At 35.4% G+C, this 20225-nt stretch overlaps 1 protein-coding gene across 2 annotated transcripts; it reads left to right on the plus strand.

Annotated features, from left to right (window-relative positions):
* Positions 1 to 10187: 10187 nt before the first annotated feature.
* On the plus strand, positions 10188 to 18796 carry LOC127644786 (glutamate decarboxylase 1-like). 2 transcript variants are annotated; one of them, XM_052128166.1, is made up of 15 exons: positions 10188 to 10268; positions 10671 to 10814; positions 11596 to 11838; positions 12936 to 13026; positions 13132 to 13244; positions 13387 to 13502; positions 13782 to 13861; positions 13950 to 14004; positions 14551 to 14667; positions 14758 to 14822; positions 16084 to 16162; positions 16248 to 16397; positions 17391 to 17498; positions 17833 to 17922; positions 18085 to 18796. In XM_052128166.1, exons 2-15 carry the CDS (start codon positions 10679 to 10681, stop codon positions 18256 to 18258), a joined length of 1617 nt encoding a protein of 538 aa, XP_051984126.1. In that variant the 5' UTR covers positions 10188 to 10268; positions 10671 to 10678; the 3' UTR covers positions 18259 to 18796. The 2 variants fall into 2 exon arrangements, with proteins under 2 accessions (XP_051984126.1, XP_051984125.1); XM_052128165.1 differs by lacking the exon at positions 10188 to 10268 and adding an exon at positions 10391 to 10515.
* The last annotated feature ends 1429 nt before the right edge of the window (positions 18797 to 20225 follow it).

Here is a 20225-nt window from a genome sequence, read left to right on the forward strand (position 1 = left end):
ACCTCACAGAGGGAAAAGGTGCTGTACGCAAGTGGTACACCTGGCCAGCTGTAACAACTTATCTGCTCATACCTGACAACACACAGGACGAAACAGACTCAACTCAGAGAAATCTTGAAAATGTATTAGGTGTTGCGCATCCCAGTTGTGTCCTCAGCATCCAGCATCGCCAACGCTCGATACCTCAACCTGCTTGCGAGCTCTGAAAGAGACGCTAAATTGGACGTGAGGCGAGCTGCTTGTCTCTTCCCTTGAACTAAACCAGGGAAATGTGTGTACTGGGGAATGGGAGGTCCGCAGCCACAACGTTGCCATGGTCATATTCTTGCAGTGAGAACACGAACATCCACAAACGCTGCCTCAACATGACTATGGCCCAGACACGTGAGGCAGCGATCATGGCCGTCAGAAGCGGAGAGATAACCCAGGAATTACACAGAGACCAAAAAGCATCTTTTAAAAGATGCTCTCCATCAGTGTGCGCTCTTTTAGTCAGAAAATATACTCTTTTCTGGCTTAGGAAATATACTCTTTCGCTGTCGAAGCGCCCAGGGGCGTACCCTGTATCAAACGTGCAAAGGAAGACAAAGCCGCTGAAATGCGCTGTAAATCCAACAGCACACACGACTTCCTTGCTTCAGTTAGGTGAATGGAATGACAGTGGAACTCTCTGCTCAACACCACTCGGCTCCGAAGAAAAAATCTGAATGAGTGGTTGTGAGCCAGCTCCTTTTATACCCGTATGTCCGGGGGAGTGGCATGCATATTCCACTCACCAATTCCCATTGGCCTTTTCTCAAAGATCAGAGGTGTTTGGGGCTCCCAAGAGTGACACAACATCAAGTAAGTGACAGAAGGAGAACATCTGATATTTATTTTAACATGTTTATGAAGCGGCACATTTTGTTCATGTGGTGTAACCCTGAGATTTTTGACTAAAAAATTCATATTTATAAAAACTTTCTCAAATTCCTTGAAAATAATCCAAAGATAAGTTATTTATACTCTAATGTATTTATGGTGCACAGAAAGTATTATAATAGTTTTTAATTAATGCTTACACCACATGACAATTTGAAAGTTTGAGTTTGTTTTTGTTTTGTTTTTTAAAATGCTATAAAGTTTTTTGAATTTATGAAACCATATTGGATAAAGATCATGTTTTAGAACTAAGTGTTTTAAACTAGATTTTTGAAAGGTTTCTCGTTTCAATTTTGGGTGTAATTTGTCAATTACCCATAAATAATAGCCCCCCAAACTTGACTACACCATCACCCTTAAAAAATTAATTACAAACCAACCACTGTACATAGAGCATAGTGGCATAATCATTTAAACCCTGCCATGACAAACTGGTGCAACATCATAACATCTAACCAATTATTAAAGCAATCACACCTCAACCACATATCCTGTGTTTGTTTATGCAAAAAACACATTATGTTTGTGTCTGTGCATACAGTATGTCTGGAGCAAATGCCAAGTAATTGTTAGCTACAACATGGAATAATGAGAACACATAGGTATTCCTGGCTCATTTCCTATCCATCTAATGGTGTGTTTAGATACGAGGGTGTATATCCAGATGTTGTCCTTTATGCTTCACAAAAACCTGATTCGATTAGTTGGAGAATAAGAGAATAATTTGTATAGAGCATCATTTATATAAGCCTATAACATAACAATGATCCAGCACTAAACTTTTATTTTTAAATTTACTTTAAATGTATTAAAAAAGTATTATATTTAAAAAATTATAATAATAATTGTATATATTTATTGTTACATAACACATTTTCTTGAAGCTTGCAACATCTTTGATGTATTTAATTATTAGGACATGATACTGCTCTAATTTCATTAAAGGAATCACAGTAAAGAGATAACATGTGATTCATCATCATTTTTAGTTGAAGGCTCTTGTGGCACAGACGAATGGATGGCTTTGGTCACACATGATATCATTCCTTAATCCAGAGTCTACAAAAGGAAAAGATGCAGCTTTTTTTACCAAGCGCAACATGTTGCATTTAATATGGAAAATACATTTTGGGACAAACTGCAGAACTTACCTTGTTAATGTATTTCTAAGTTATACGGTTCCTCTGTGACCCCATTCAGTATTATCTGGTTTGCCTGGAGCCCACACAGTGTAGGATACACTTGAGCCATCAGTCAAAAACCATGTACCCTCCTGTAAAAAAGTATTGTGTTTTAAGTGTGATAAATAAGCTTTGTTTACCAAAAATGGATCATGATATAAAGCAAATTTGTGACCCATGGTTCTGATTGGCATCACATGCAGTGATGTTGGCTCAATATTTGTTGCAAATACAGAATAAGAAAATAGCCTTATAACTCCCCAAATTAACAATTATCCCTTCAAAATAATAACTAACACAAGCTAACATTTTATTCAGTCATGAACATGTGTTAATGTCTCAAAAACATTCACTAAACTGATTGCTCATCTTTGTTAGTATTGTGGACAGTATTGACAGCTGTTCTTTATACATTGTGTTCCCAGTGACAAAAGACCATAAATCTATAATAATTTCGATTCGGAGCAATTGGTTAGTTGGTCATGTATATTCCTGTACCTTGTATTGGTCGGATAATCCAATCCAAGATGCACCCTGTGCAATGTCATAGTTTTTGATGACCTCCTTGATGAAGTTTAACTGCCTTTCACTTTGTATAGACACCGCCAACAGATACACAATATGACTGAACATTGAAACAGATTAAAAGGATGGGAGAGAGAGAGAGAGAGAGAGAGAGAGAGATGGTGAAGTTTATTAACAGTTACATAATACGAGTACAATGGAACACAATTTTGCGTTACCTAACAATATGTAAACAGACCTCAGCTAAATATATCTAACTTGATCATGAATAGACTTGAAAATTTGTATGAACTAATGATTTAAAGACTCGATTTCATTTTCCTCTCTGGCATATTTGAAGTATGCCACATATAAGAATTGTCAATATGAGACAAATTTAATGATTTGCCAAATAGTACATTACATTTTAGGTGCACTAAGTATTTATTTTTTTCCTCATTTAAAAAACGTGTTACTCCTAAAAAACTAAATATTACTATTGAAACGTATGTTAAAAAAAAATATGAGCACTCACATGAGACGAGGACTCCAGTCATATCAGTAGCATTATAAATGCTGTTTTATTCTACATGAGGATGGCTGACTGTAAATAGTGAATTTCTAAAATGGCATCAGCAACAAAAACTACTGTGTATGAATGATGCTGCATCCATACCACTAGGTGTCAGTGTAAGTCCAAGATGACATGCATAAAAAAGTACTAAATGCAGCTTTAAGTTTCTCAACCATGGCTGTGTCTCATTTGGAAGGCTGTATCCTCCAGAGGTCACATTTCTCGGCCGCATACGCAATCGAGGCTGTCTCGTTTCATAAAAGCGAATAGGACACTTTCAATACAGCCTTCGAATGCGACCTTCTTTCATAACAATTCGGGGAATGCATAAGGTGTATCCTTCGTGGGCTCGTACAACCCACAATTCTTTGCTTCAATGGAAATGTCTATAAAATAAAAATAACAACGCCAATTTTCCCGTAAATATGATGTTCAAACGCAAGTAATGTTAATTCCCAAGTTGAAGTACCTCAGTGGATGGGTGCAGAGTATATAATAATATTGTTATATTAAAATATAATTAAAATAAAGCATTAGACTAAAAGTACACCTGTAAAAGCTATTTTCTTTTCTCTTTACAATCTTTATAACTCTCCTTAAATTTATCTCATACATTCCCTTATAAAGGGACTTTGTTACCTTCTCATAGCAACCATTTTATGTTCCGTTTCCATTTGGAAGATGCTCTATATAATGCAGCCTTCAAAACGAGGCACAGTCCATGTAAAATTTGTGCATATGATTTCAATTTGTTCGTTTACCCATTTAACTGAGGACATTTACTAAAGCACATTACATTACATTGTTTGAGTTATTGTTTGCTTGAGTGTAGATTTACAAAAATCTAATAAAAAAGGAAAGCACTGTACCTAAAGTCAACAAACAGATGAAGCACAATGAGAAGAGGGCTTTTGGCATGTTGTGATGATTTCTTTGTTCAAATCACTGTCACTTTAAAAAAAGAGAACAGAAATTAATAAATCATTATCAATGTCTAAAACAATATATAAATATTAATTCTGATAAATGCAGAGTAATAATTTTGTATTTTAGTTTTTTTAACACAAGCCCTAAAATTGAATACTCAAATAAAATAAAACTATGCTGTTTATTGAATGGTTTTTGTATTGAGTGAATAGCACACAAAAAATTGTTGAAGACTGTTGATCCACCATTGTACAGGCTTAGGGAGTAATGTAATGATTGAAAATTGTGTAACATAATAGAGATACAAAAAAGGCATCTACCTCCATCTCAATGAAACAGCACGTCTTCATTCATTTAGTGCAAAGTAGCTTGGCACAGCGATTGTTGTGGATTTTGTGTTAACCATGTCTTTGTTAGCTTGGAAACAAAACAAGTTTGTCAAATACAGTATTCATGGACATGATCAATTTGATCATCAAAAATAATTCTAATCTTTCCTTTACCGTGACATTCTGTATCGCTAGATACTGTAATTCAGGTTTATTTTACACTAAACAGTTCTCTTATAAAGGTAATAACTTTAGAAATAACGTGAAACAAGACAGTCTCCAAAGATGAAATGAGGGACAATAATAATCTGTCCTAAACTGTTTAAGTCAGTAGCTGGGATACTGACGTTTGTTTTTAGGCAAAGCAAATATATATTTTGATAGATGGTACTGAAAGTGTCTAACACCACTGTCGTTTCGGTACTTAAAATACACAAAGAAGAGCAGGGAACAGAGGTTACAACAGTAACCGAGATGTTCCCCTTCTGTTACTCACTCGACTTTGTGTTGATGTAGTGAAAATAAGGGTTCCTATACAAAAATGTCACAACAGCTGAGCTGTGTTACATGAACTGCTGATGCAGGTGCAAGCAAGCTGCTGCGTATATAATAGCAGGTGCATCAGTTTGCACATAGCCTCCCCCAATGCCCCAAAAGACGTCATGTAGTTCCCCACATCCCTGAGGGGGGAAGAGACGTAAATAGCATGGGAGCAGGCCGTGCTAGCCGCGACCCTTTCTCTCAAAATTTTTTCTCTCTGTGTTTGGGGCTCCCAAGAGCGACCCCTAGTCACAATGTCGAGTGAGTGACAGAAGGGGAAGTCAACTTATTAAGATTTTCAGTGCACGGCTCTCAGACATGCGCTCCACTGTCATTTACTCATTCATAGCAGTTTCTGTCAATCCAAACAGCATACATATGGACTTTAAGCATGCAAATTGGCCTTTAAAAGATAGCAAATTCTATTTTAACAGGCTTTGACCATCTATTGAGAGAAAATTACAAACCTAATTTACCAACAAGGAAAGTATTTCTTACCTGTTATGAATTGTGGCCAGTATTGGATACAGTGAATGCATAAGTATAGGTTTATATTTATAATTTGTTTTGTTACATAAAGTGGGCGTGTTTTCCAGTGTGCTGGGTGTCAAAGTTGAACCGCTAATCAGAATTCACAGGATATTAATAAACACTTTGATTGTTTATCCACATTGTTTATGCTTCCAGCTAAAGTGTCTTGAGAACTTCAACATCTGCAGCTTTAACTAAACATGCCCTCTTCTTGAACTGGCCTACACACAGATTCATCTGATTAATCTGTGTGTAGGCCAGTGGTGGTGGCGTAGTAGGCTAAAGCACATAACTGTTAATCAGAAGGTTGCTGGTTCGCTCCCCACAGCCACCACCATTGTTTCCTTGAGCAAGGCACTTAACTCCAGGTTGCTCTGGGGGTATTGTCCCTGTAAAAAGTGCACTGTAAGTCACTTTGGATAAGAGTGTCTGCCAAATGCATAAATGTAAATTAAATCTACAGTATAAAGTCACAATTTCACTATTGATTATATAGAATTCCAGTTGAGGGGTATGCTCCTTAAAGCTGTGGATTTTATTTTTGTAAATATAAAATACATATTTTACATTAATTTAATATATAATCAAAAACAGGGCATCATTTCATACCTTCAAAAACATACCAGTACTAATGGCTTTTCAGTTTATGAATGGTGAGGGCAGGGCAGTTACTAAAATTGACATTTACATTTATTCATTTGGCAGATGCTTTTATCCAAAGTGACTTACAAAAGAGGAAAACATAAGAGAATCATTTTGACAGTGGTGCGAAAAGTGCCATATTACAAAGTTTCACTAGCATCAAAATTCAAGTAATGAACAGATGTTGAATTTTTAAAAAATATTTAGCAGTTGTTGGCATATTGACACTGCTTAAAAAGTGATTGATACAGCAAATTATCTAATGAGCTTGTGTTATCTCCATAACACTGGAATACATTTTATTGGCATCATCGTATGCTGTCAAATGAGGCAGATTTTAATAACAAATATATGAATCATCATCCATCAAGTGACAACTGACAGTTATAGAATATTTTGCTAACACTATACAATAAGGTTATATTTGTTAACATTATTTAATGCATTATGGATCATGAACTAACAATGAACAATATATATTTTTACACTATTTATTAATCTTTGTTAATGTTAGTTTATAAAAATGCAATTGTTGATTGTTAGTATATGGAAGTCAATAGTGCATTACCTAATGTTAACATACGCAAATTTTAATTTTAAATATGTATTAGTAAATGTAGAAAATAACATTAACCAAGATGAATAAATACTGTAAAAGTATTGATCATTGTTAGTTCATGTTAACTAATGCATAATGTTAACAAATGGAACCTAATTGTAAAGTGTTACTCAAATTTCAAATATGATGGATTTTTCTTTCTTTTTTTTCTTTTATTGAAAGAGTTTTTTTTTTAAAAAAGATTGACAGAATAGATGTAATATTTATAATAGGTTCAACCTGTAGTTCCTCAGATGAACTTCATGGAGCACATAAGCAGAGGAAAACAAAAACATGTAAATAGCATTTAAATTTGACTAAACATCTGAATATTCTAACAACTGATTTGGTTATTATGAAAGTGGTGGTAAATAAGTATCTATCTATCTGTCTATCTATCTGTCTATCTATCTATCTATCTGTCTGTCTGTCTGTCTGTCTGTCTGTCTGTCTGTCTACCTACCTACCTACCTACCTATCTATCTATCTATCTATCTATCTATCTATCTATCTATCTATCTATCTATCTATCTATCTATCTATCTATCTATCTATCTATCTATCTATCTATCTATCTATCTATCTATCTATCTATCTATCTATCTATCTATCTATCTATCTATCTCTTTGTCTGTCAATCTATCTATCTATCTATCTATCTATCTATCTATCTGTCTGTCTGTCCAAGATAAAGCAGGGGTACTCAATTAAAGTTCCAAGAGGTCCGATCTCTACATTTCCTTCCCAGCAATGGTACAGATAATAATATGTAGCTTACATAGTGGCAAACGGCTATGAAATTATATTTAAACATGTTTTTTTTATGTATTATTATAGTTTTTTTAACTTGCCACATTGGCAGCAATAGTAGTTTGTAAAAAAAAAAGAAATAAAGAAATCTTATACAGTCAAAATATTCTCTTCAAACCTCTCAGAATAAGATCAACAGTTTGTTCTGAAGCTGAATGATAGCAGTTCAGTCTTTGCGTTTAAATATTTTTACATTCAGAATATATATATATATATATATATATATATATATATATATATATATATATATATATGTATATATATATATATATGTATGTATGTATGTATGTATGTATGTATGGGGCATAGAATAGGAAGCCTTTTGACAGCTAAAAAATTAAGCGAGAATCTACTAAAAAATAAACAATATATATAAATATATATGTGTGTGTGAAAAACTTGTTTGGTGTGGTGAAAATGTTATTTTGTGATCTTGTATTTTGTTCTTAGTCAACTGAGTGTATGCTAAAATGTTTTTAAAAACACCATTCTTGATGCTTTGTTGTGATATTAGAACTAGAAGTTTTTAAAATGTACTGTTTACTTGTAAAAATAGTACCAAAGAAAAACAAAAAGCTGTAAAAGCCCTTCAGTGAACTAATACTGATTGTAAAGTGTTTGCTAGCCAGGACCATCTAATAAAAGTGGACAGAGTTGTATAAAGCTATTAAATACAAATCATTACACATTAAACCACTGACTTCGGAACCATTTAAGGTCTACGATCTGTTACGGGTGGTTTGGAAACCTCTTTTCCTCAAGCACTTTCACATGGATTGAGCCTTTCAAACAAATTCATGTAAACTGCATTGAAAATGCAAAACACTCCTTTTGAATTTCAGAGTCTTCCCAAATTACTTTCTTCAATAAAAATGTTTACAACCATGGTGCAAAGGTAAAACACCTTTAGAATGCTCAAAAATTCTCCTTTATATGATATTATCTCAAACACTAGTCTTGTCAGCAGAGATAATTATTTATTTAAATTGATAATTCTGCTTTCCAACTTGAACTGGGTGCTGGAGGAATGATTTTCAATATAGCAACCTTTTGTGTTGAAGTAGAATCTTTAAACCTAGGAAAATGAACATGGGAGTGTGATATGGTTATTTATATGCACACAGAATATTACAGTGGGTCAGGCCAAAGGTTGCCATTGCCATAGGCTAAATCAAAATGTTCTAGCTTATTGGAAACCTATTTGCACATCTTCATGGTTCCTGGATCTAAAGCTGGTATGTCTAGCACCAGCTACACATATAGCTTGTACTTCTGTCAGAACTGTTAAACATGATAAATTTGACTCTCTGTAAACATAACATAAAAATGTTCATGTGTTATGGTGTTCCATTTATTTTTGCTTGATTGTTTTGTTTTGATTTGAAACAAGCATCATATATAACAACATTTTCAATAACCTCCCATTGGGGCATAATAAGCAATCAGTATGTAGCAATTAGATAAAAAATGCTTGATGCCCTCTCTCGCATCTTAGAAAACACGCATCACTCCATTAGCCAGTGTTTTTACCGTGATGCGGAATCTTCATTTAGAGATGAAATGCACTAAAGGGAGTACTCAATTCAATTAAGTTACCATGGCTTTGTGCGCTCCAGGCAAGGTACTGTAATGTTCAAGGATAAGCTATAGAAATCATTCTAGATTAACCAATGAGGCTGATGGAAACAGCGCAGTCAGTCTTATTAAAAAACTCAAATGAATAATAAAACTAAGCCTTCATCTCTCACGCATTGCTCTCTCGACACTATTCACTTTGCCCAAGCTATTTGCACACCATTTGAAAAACAGAGCTGCTTTGTGTTTTTTTAAATTGGATCTCTGCTGACCTGGTCACACTGAAAAGCTGGCCTGCCTCCTTTTGTATCTCAAAAAGAAGACATATGGAAAAAATGAAATCTGACATCAGTGATATGAGTCAAAACATTTAAAAACTGAAAAAAAAAAAAAAAAAAAAAGAAATGTGGTAAAATCTAAATGAATAGTTTTTCATTCACGTCTGAAATGTTTTTTAACATGTAGGGGAATAAAGCTTGACGAATTAGAAAGGCCAGTATGAACAATGAAGACCAGGAGTCAAAGCTGTTGTGTTTCAGTCAGTTGAGAGAGAGAGAAGGCAATGTACTTAACATTTCCAAAGGCAGAAGACATGAGTTAAGGAGCTAACTTTGAACTAACTTTTACTGAAACAACAGTAATTATGCATGTATCCAGGGGATAAATTTGGATGCTGGAGGTGGGGGAACCCTAAAATCAGGTTGTAAAAATAAATAATAATAGCATATTTAAACCAAACAAACAGGATTCATGAATGACAGATATTTAGCCTTGAGGCTTAGAGCTGAAGACGGTTAAATGCTGCAAGATTTGGCCATGTTTTGCTCTTCAAATAAACCTTTTTCACACTTAGGCATCTGTCTTAGGCAGAATATGTACACAATCATATCAATTAACAAAAGAAGACTGAGAGAGTTTGAAAGGTTGATAAAACCATGGGCGTTTTCATCCTTATGTAATATAAATTCTATTGGGATGGACAGCTGTATGCTATGACTCCTCTTTGAGTCCACGCCTAGTTTGACTGAAGGTTGGGTAAAATGCAGCCCTGGGGTGGAGGCTGGGACTTTAAGAACTCTATGCCATTTGGCACAGAGTCTATAACAGTCTACAACAGTGGATTACTCAATGATCAGGTAAACCAAACTGTATGCGGACTCGTTGTCTTTGTTATATAACAAATAAGAATGCCATTCAATGGTTTTATATTTTTCGTCATTGCACAATATCAAAGAAAATGATTGGATACAAGTAAAATGGGACTCTTTTAAATTATTTGTCATTGCCGTTGTTTTTAAAATATGATACAAATGAAACAACAATGCCATTGCATTGTAGTCTTTTATATGATAAGGGAAAACAGTTGTTGGTGCTCTGATTCAGGTATGTTGTTGTTTTTCACAGTCATCAAACCTATTAATTCTGGTCTTGATTTTGATTTTAAGTTATTTAATATTATTGCTGAAGTTTGCAAGTTTGTTTGTATCTGTCTGCACTTGTTTGTGCTTGTGTGTTGACATGTGCATGTATGTTTCCAGGAAACATTATGGAGCTAACACAAGCTGATGGGCAGCATTTAGGCAACAGCAAACAGGACAGAAGTTCAATAGGAAACACTGATGACGGCCTGAAATATGATAGTGGGTGCGTTGCCAATGACTTCAGCTGCATCCACAGCAAAGGTACAGCAAATACACAGATAAAAGGGTGGTGAAATCTCTGAGCTTCTCCCATGTGCTACAACAATGGTACTAGAAACCAATTCTGCACTGGAATACAGCCAAGCATTGTGGGGTTTTTTTTTTTTTTTTTTTCAGTTTTATACCATCAGTGAAGATTGTTTTGACTGATCAGATACAAATTGGAAATTTGATTCTGACATTTTGCACTTTTGAATTGTTCTGGTTATAGCAATGGCAAATGTGAGTGCATTTCTGCATGGACTGGCTTTTAAGTATAAACAGAATTCAAATATTGTTCCCATGGAACACACAGATAAAATCCATACTGTACATTTGAATAAAAGCATCTGCCAAATGATGAATGTAAATGCAATGCAAATGTAAATTGATATCATGCTTTCAAGAGTTTTCTAATGGGGCAACAATTATTTGCAAGAAAGCTTTTAAACTTTTTAAAGCCATATGTGGTGTTATTTGAATCCATTTCAAATGGTGTACTGCAAGCAAATTAGACCACAAAACTGCTTTACCTTGGCTCTAGACACAAGCTGCTGTACACACGAATAACTAAGCCTAGCTTTTAGATGGTAGATTATAACCTTGATGCAACCCATTGATTGACAGCCCTACCTGTTAATTTGCTGCAGCAAGACAAAATGTGGAATGTGTTTTCAGGATCCATTGTGACTAACACATACTTACAGTTTTATTGGACTAGTCTTGGCACATAAGGCACTGAAAGGCAATATGAGAGATTGATGTGCATTTTGTGTTTGCTCAGATCTTCTCCCTGCTGAGGATGGAGAGGAGGCAACTAAGCATTTTCTGCAGGAGCTGGTGAACATCTTGCTGGCCTACATCAGTAAATCCCTGAAACGCAGCTCCAAAGTTCTGGACTTTCATCATCCTCACCAGTTTAAAGATGGTCTGGAGGGATTCAGCCTGGAGCTCCCTGACCAGCCAGATAATCTGGAGCAGATACTGGTGGATTGCAGAGACACACTCAAATATGGAGTTAAAACAGGTGCACAGAACAAGCCATTTTTCTTCATACCCACCTATTTGTTTAGTGTAGGTTTTTATTAAAGAGACAGATTGCCAATTAATGAAAGTTATGTCGCCATTTACTCACCTTCATGTTGTTACAAACTCGTATGACTTTCTTTGTTCCGTGAAATACAATAGCTTCTGAATGCCCAAGCTGTTCTTTTCCATAAAATGAAAGTGAATGGTGCTAAGGCTATCAAGTAAGATACTCAAGGCAAAATTTTTAGTGAATAATGACTAAAATGTCAGTCTGTTCCTCACAAATCTTATAGCTTTACAAGATTTTGAATATAGTGCACTTATGAGTTTCATGCACTTAATTTTTTGACCTTTTTAGAATTAATCTGATTTTACAGTGAATGTAGTGAAAGGTGTTAAATTCTTCAGCTGAAATTGGTCTGTGCTTACCGAAATTCAAAGCACTGCCCCTAGTGGTCGGAGCTGGAAGTGTTGTTGCATGTATGAGTAAGTGTGAGTGATTATGTGAGAAATAACCACAGAATGGCACCAAAAGAGTGTTGTAAATTATGTTGTTGTAAATGATGTAATACAGTCAACATAAATGCATGTTTTATTGACAATATGCCTTAACCAAAACCCCAACCCTAAACCTAACCATCAGTAGAGAATTAAAATGCAATCTTAGAGGGGAAATGCAAACTCCAAATTGCATTCATCATTGTTTATATGAAAACAAACACCTCCTGGTGTCGATTGGACCAGTATTCATGTCTCGGAGGTTGCTCGGGTAACATGCCATCAGTAGCGGCACAGGAAAAGGTAAACACATTTAAATTGATGCAAAGATGTCTGATAAGAGATGGTGCTTGTCAGTAACTTGGCAGAATGGGGTCGGTGACAAGATACCAGAATATTCGGTAGCAACACGTCGACTTTCCGTGTGATCATGTTGATCTAGTTTTATTGTATGGAAGAGAGCAGCTCAGACATTCCTATAAACATCTCTTTTTGTGTTTCATGGAAGAACGAAAGACCTGAGTGTAAGTAAATTATCACAGAATTTTCATTTTAGGGTGAACCATACTTTTAATGATGTCTTTCCTAAACCACAAGGTCATCCTAGATTTTTCAACCAGCTGTCAACTGGACTTGACATCATTGGTCTGGCCGGAGAATGGTTGACGTCCACAGCAAACACAAACATGTCAGATTTAATTGTCATTTCTAATTCAATGTCATTTCTTTTTATTCCCTACTTTATGAATTAAACAAATATGTACATTTAATCAAAATATCTTTCTGCTTACAGGTTTACATATGAAATATCCCCAGCTTTTATACTTATGGAGGAGGTAATTCTGAGAAAAATGCACACAATTATTGGATGGCCTGAGGAGGAGGGAGACGGCATATTTTGTCCTGGTAATAATCTGAGCTCACAAAATACAGAAAGCCTTACTATTTAGACTTAGTGAGATGTTTTCCAAAATGAGAAAAGTTCTCAGACCACTGGAAATGTTCTATCATTAGTATTTCATTAAATAACTAATGGCTATCTCCACAGGAGGTACCATGTCCAATCTGTACAGTGTGTTGCTGGCTCGGTTCCATTTCTTCCCGGCGGTGAAGACCCATGGGATGTGCGCCATACCTCGTCTGGCACTGTTCACCTCCGCGCATGTACATGATCTCATTATTGTTTCTGCCACACTCAGCGGGCATGCTGTGACAGTTCCACTTACTCAATCAGACACATAGCACAACACATTTCAGCTATTACCTTATGACCTGCTGATTAGCAGGTCAGACATTATGTGTCACAGAAGTGTTTTCAAAAGTCCAGATAAACTGTGATTCAAATATTTTATATCTTATTATGATAAAGTAAAAGGTCCAGATCATGTTAGCTATTTGTGAGTAGATTGCCTGTGCATGTGTAACATTCGCTTTCCTTATTAGAGTCATTATTCAATCAAGAAGTCTGCAGCAGTCCTCGGAATTGGCTCTGAAAATGTAATTGTCATCAAATGTGATGAAAGGTAAGATTGGCGGACAGAATGGTAAGTTCAGAATCTGCATTGTATGTAGTTATACAGATAATAATACTTATTGACGTCTCTTTGTGAGGGGGAAGATGATCTCATCAGAACTGAACTCCAGCATTGATGTGGCAAAGTCTAAGGTTGGTCAAATGAGCAGCTAAATATTAAATATGGCACATTCCACGAATATGGTACACTTTGCTGTTCCATTACTTTTTGAGGTATTAGAAGCACAAATCCCATGTTAGTAATGTTGACTGCATTTTTTCTTTATATATTTTGTCTGTGTAATTTTGATATTTTGGCCTATTTTTCGTTCATTGCTACATTTAGGCAAAAAACATAGAAATATTAGTTTTTTTTTTAACTGTGTTCAGCCTTCTCAAATATTGGGAAGGGGGATGCAGAAATGTAAAACCTATAGAAAATAACTAAAATAAAAAGACTCATAAAATAGGGGTATACGATCAACTTTTGCTTAAGTTTGAACATCCTTTCACATACCATTTGATGAAAAACTAAAAGTTCATATTCTTTTTTTTACACCCTATTCGTGGCAAGCGCCTAATAGTAAAACAAGGATTCTCCTTTGTTTTCTACACTTCGGAATTCCATAAACATAATGTAACAATACATTTTGTAATATTGAATCTATGTATTTGTAAATATATGATTTCTCTCTATAGGGTCTGGTCCCATTCTATGTCAGTGCAACTGCTGGAACAACAGTCTATGGAGCCTTTGACCCTCTAAATGAAATAGCAGACATATGTGAACGCCATGGCCTATGGATGCATGTGGATGTAATACATGTTATCCTATTGTGTAATTTTTTTCAATATAATAATAATAAAAAACATTATGCAATGCCTTAATGTTCTGATATCATTTAGGCTGCTTGGGGTGGTGGTTTGCTCATGTCCAACAAGCACCGTGGGAAACTGCAAGGAATTGAAAGGTAACCAAAATCTGGCATTTGATTGGGCAAGGGAGCAACATGTACATTGTTTAGTAACTCTAAGTTGTGCTCTCAGTTGGACTGTAATAGATTGTGTATGGCATTTCAGGTTTAAGCTTATTAATGTAATATTTTGTCAAGGGTAAGCAGTGCAATTCACCATTGCATTGCAGGCTGCAGGGCATTTGCAATTCAAAGACTGCACTGGTTATAAGCAATTGGGATCAATTTAAAACGATAGTTCATCCATGAAATGAAAATAAATTTTTTCATAATTTACAGTGCTCAGCTGTTGTCCCAGTGTTCCTGGCTCTCTTTGACTGCCTTGCACCAGGGCCACACAGCTGAAAGCTTTTGAGGCACTGAGGCATTTGCCCCACTGGCACGGTCCATAATCCAGCCCTGTGCATTTGGCCTCATCGTGTCCAAGATCTCACCACTCAGAAACAAGTTACTCCAAATGAAATCCCCCGCCTTTATTATTGTCATGTTTTCTCATGATATTTGTGCTACTGTTCTACCAACTCATATTCCTGTATATATGTGGTGGTGTAGTGGGCTAAAGCACATAACTGTTAATCAGAAGGTTGTCGGTTCGATCCCCACAGCCTTGTGTCCTTGAGCAAGGCACTTAACTCCAGGTTGTTCCGGGGGAATCTGTAATAAGTGCACTGTTAGTCACTTTCGATAAAAGTGTCTGCCAAATGCATAAAAATGTAAATGTAAAAAAAAGTAAATGTACCTGCTCATCACTAGTTGATTTTAAATCCTGTTGGGTTAACGTGAGCACAGGCTGCTTCATCTACCTTAAATGTCAGCGGTAATTTTCTAGATGCTTCTTCGACATCTTTCTCTTTCATTTTCTTCGAATCAACACAAAGTGCAGTTTATATTGCCATTAGGTTTGCAGGTTTGATGGATAATTTGGGTAATTTCTCTGCAATTTAAGCTGCAGGAGTGTAGTTAAGGCACATATATTGCAGTGAAATTTACTCTGTGAGGCAGCATTAAAAGATAACTCACTCAACCCCCTCATCCTTTAAAAATTCTTTCCTTTGTTGTGTACTGATGGTGGATCAGAATCTGCAATTACAGCCTTGCTCCTTGAACTCATCAAAGCAATAACATTTTCTATATAATGGAGTCCATTCCCATTTTGCCTCCACTTCTAATTTATTATAATATTTCAAATGTGTACTTTGAATTGGTGAAATTATTTCGACATCTAACAACATTTTACTTTTCATATGCTTCCAACCAGGGCTGATTCGGTCACCTGGAACCCCCACAAAATGATGGGTGTTCCATTGCAGTGCTCAGCCATTCTAGTGAAGTGGAAGGTAGGCTGAGATAAATGTATACATTTATACAGTCATAATCTCCTCACAGCACATATTTTAGCAGCTGGCTTTACGTTGTTCTCAGGGCCTCCTACTGGAGTGCAATCGGTTGTGTGCAGAGTATCTCTTCCAACCTGACAAGCAGTATGATGTGTCCTACGACACTGGGGACAAAAGCATTCAGTGTGGAAGGCATGTGGACGTTTTCAAACTGTGGCTCATGTGGAAGGCAAAGGTAATGTCTATGACAGCTTGACAGCAAAATGTACAGTGGCCTGAAAAAAATATTAAGTGTATTAAGTTCAAGTGTGGCAATTAAGCCACACTTGAAAATGTCTTTATGTTATGTAACCAAATATCAAACCAGTTGGCATTTATTTTAAAGAACTATGGCACAAACACACTTTTTTTACCGAAATGTTTAATTGAAATATTGGTGGTGTTTGGTTAAAAGTTTATTTTACATAAAACATCAGATATATTGTAAAGAATTAAGACAAAATGTGTTTGGACACTTTGTGGAACATGTCCATAGTTAATGGTGTGAACTATGCCCATGGTTTCTCTTTTAAGGCACCTGTGTGAACTTGAGAGGAACTGACTTCATACAGCCACTAAAAATCATCATGACACCAATGTTAAAAGTGGTTTAAAAAAAGAAAGAAAGAGAAAGCTAAGAAAAATGAATGCTAGAATATAGAATCATTTGTCTGCAGAAGGCACTTGAAAGTTTGAAATTTTGTAATCTATGCAATGTAATACAGACATTTTAAAGTTGGACTTACATTTCCAAAAGTGTACAAATACTTTTTACAGCCACTGTACATCAAAACATTATTAGTAATATGATTAGGCATATCAGAAAAATTTGTTTTTTATTGACTGGCTTAAAAAAGAAAAGATACAACACCAGAATTAAAAGGTAGATTTTATTTACAAAATTAAGCAAAAATACATGACTATTATTTAAATATGCTTTTTCAGTTAAGCAAACATTTATATTAATCCACTAATAAAAATATTTTTTTCATCCTTTACAAATTATCAAAAATAAAAATACAAAGTAGGTCTAATATGGGTACTCAAGATTGATTTTCAGTTATTTAAAAATAAACAGCGTTAGTTCCACAAGGTCTCCTCTCTGAAATTTGATGCACAGCAATCCACACAGATTGTATAATTTTCTAATAAAAATTAAGTGGAACAAATGTTATTAAATAATTTTCAGGGCTCAGAGGGTTTTGAAGCACAGGTCAACCACTGCCTTGAAAACGCAGAGTATCTTTACTACAAGCTGAAGAGGAGAACAGATTTTCAACTTGTCTTCAAAGCAAAAGTAAGTGTGATGTTTAAAATTTCACCACCTTTTAAAAGAGAAAAAGCACAATTGCCAAATAATTTAAAGGGTTAGACAGTCACTATAGCTTCCATTGACTCTTTAATCCATACAATGAAAGTGAATGGTGACTGAGGTTTGGAACTACAATAGAGTGAGTAAATGATGATAGAAGTTTTCAATTTTGTGTGAACTAGTCCTTTAACTATCAACTGTATATTATGACCGGTCAGTGGTCATTATGAATTTTAGTAACTTGTCTGCATAGCCATTGCATTAAGTAGTTCCCCTGTAAAGAACATTAAGATTAAATACATTTCCTGGATAATTTCAGCCCGAACACAGCAATGTCTGCTTTTGGTATCTCCCAAAACGAGTGCAAAACATTCCCCCTGGCCCAGAGCGAGACAGAGAACTTCATATGGTAAGTCGAGAAATTGAGCCTTTAATAATTCAACCAGTAAAATTACCCAATAAGATGCAGTTAGACTAGAAATAAGCCTCTGTTATGAGGTTATTTAGAGACCAGCTCCCATTATCTGCTTGTACTGAATCTTTACAAGCTCACAAACTTGAATTCCCACAGGTGGCTCCAAAAATCAAGGCAAAGATGATGGAGGATGGATTTACAATGATCGGCTATCAACCTCTCGAAGATAAAGTTAATTTCTTCCGTTGCGTTTTCTCCAACCCAGCTACCCAGAGGGACGACGTAGACTTCCTATTAGATGAAATTGCTCGTCTGGGCTGTGAAGTCTAAGTCTGTCAGAGAGTCATTTATTTTACAGTCATTCCTGTGTGGGGAAAGTATGCAGGATCTTCTTTCTTTGTGCCCCTAATGGCTGTTTTCATTATATGTTCTGTGAGAAGAAGAATTCATAGATTTTGTTTTCTATTACGTATCTGAACAATTATACTAAGAAGGAATTATTGATCATTTATTATTAGCAGTGGTAAGCCACTGATCTTGTAGCTCATGACAGATGTATATATACAGTATATTTTATTTGCACCTGCTCTTCAGTCGACATGTACTGTACAAATGCAGTGTATTCTTACAGTGGAAGCTTGAATCACTAAGGACTTAATTGGTGTGAGATAGCTCTGTAGTTTGGCAATCTACTAGTGCCTTCTGCTGGTGAGTTCTTCTAATGGCTGGGGCTACTACATTGTTCAAGTTTCAAAGTATTTTTTTCCCTCAGTTATGAGACTGTACAAAAACACTATAGAAGAGTCGCATATTTAAGAATAAGAACAGTATATTCTTATAGAATAAAAGCAATAAATATTCATTCAAACCTGAATTCTGATTTAATGTCATTTGTTTCGATTGAGGTGCCTAAATAAAGCAGCACATTATTGCTGCTTTTGTATTTTTTTGCAGCTTGCCTATTTATCCTTGATGAAAGGAATTTCATGAGAAAGGGGCTTTAAATACATTACGCTCCATACAAATTATATACAATTATGCTGCTTTCCATTCAAGTTGGATGAGGGATATTCCTACTTGATATCTACATAATGCATTCCATTCCCCGATATTCGGAAGATGACGTTTAAGGAAACACAAATGCAACGTTCCCATTAGCTTACCGTGGGTTTGACTCTCATTAAAGATGTCTCCTAGCAACCCAAGTGATAATCAATGCTGCAGCGCTAGTATTTATGCTGCAGGTGTACGATTATCAAAAGAGATTATAAAGTTGTAAAATCTGACTTTGATTTGAATTGAACGCAGCACTACTTTTCAAAACTTGATCTGACTCTGAATGCTCAAGCAGCATTTACACTTAGAAAACTCCTGATGTTGCTATAACGAGGCAAAAAGCACTTACCAATTTACTTGAAGTGAAAATCAGTCCTCCTTTTCTGGTTAATAAATGAATTAATCACACATTCATACAGAACATCTCGTGTTTTTAAATCCATAAGGATCTCTTTCTCAGTGGTGATGTGGCAGTTACAGCCTACTCGTCAGACAGTTTGATCTAAAGTGTTTTGCGCTTGAATACGTCACTTAAAGCGTGATTGCGTCACTCAAGGCCAGCGATAAGGCCTAGACCGGGACATATCCTAAAGATCACACCCAAAAGAACAAATAAATCAATCTGATTGTCTGATTAATCTGACTTTAGTTGCTCATTCATTTACACTGTTGAGGGATTCTGGGGAAATTCTGAAGGGCAAAGGGTGTGGAGCTCAGACTCACACGCTGCTTGGGGCATGCGATTTGTGAATCAGTTGTCACACATTGCTTGTAAGCATCAAGGAATACATTCTGACTGGATAAACTTTAGTGTTTGTCTATTTGTTTGTAGATTAATTTAGATTAGAAATCAATAAAAAATACATGACTAAAAAAAAAGATTAAGCATGAAAAAGATGTATTTCTTTGGCATGTTAGGCCAACAGAGAAGGCTTTGCTGGCCCTGAGAATTCTCCACTGACTAAACTACATTAAATATAAAACAGAACACCCCAACTGATATTAAAAATAAGAAGAAACATAACTATTCCCATAAAATATAATGAAATATGATGGGTCATGCAGGGAATTGTGGGAATGCCCAATTATAATTTTTTTTACTGTATTTTAATAATAATTTACTGTAAAAAGTACATGTGCTTGTTAAACATAATGTACATTTTACCATTAATTATACAGAAAAATCACTTTTTACATAGTTGAACATTTTATTGTAAAAGCTACTGTAGTCTTTTTAAATA

The sequence above is a fragment of the Xyrauchen texanus genome, chromosome 6 (assembly GCF_025860055.1).
Source record: "Xyrauchen texanus isolate HMW12.3.18 chromosome 6, RBS_HiC_50CHRs, whole genome shotgun sequence".
NCBI classification, from domain to species: domain Eukaryota; kingdom Metazoa; phylum Chordata; class Actinopteri; order Cypriniformes; family Catostomidae; genus Xyrauchen; species Xyrauchen texanus.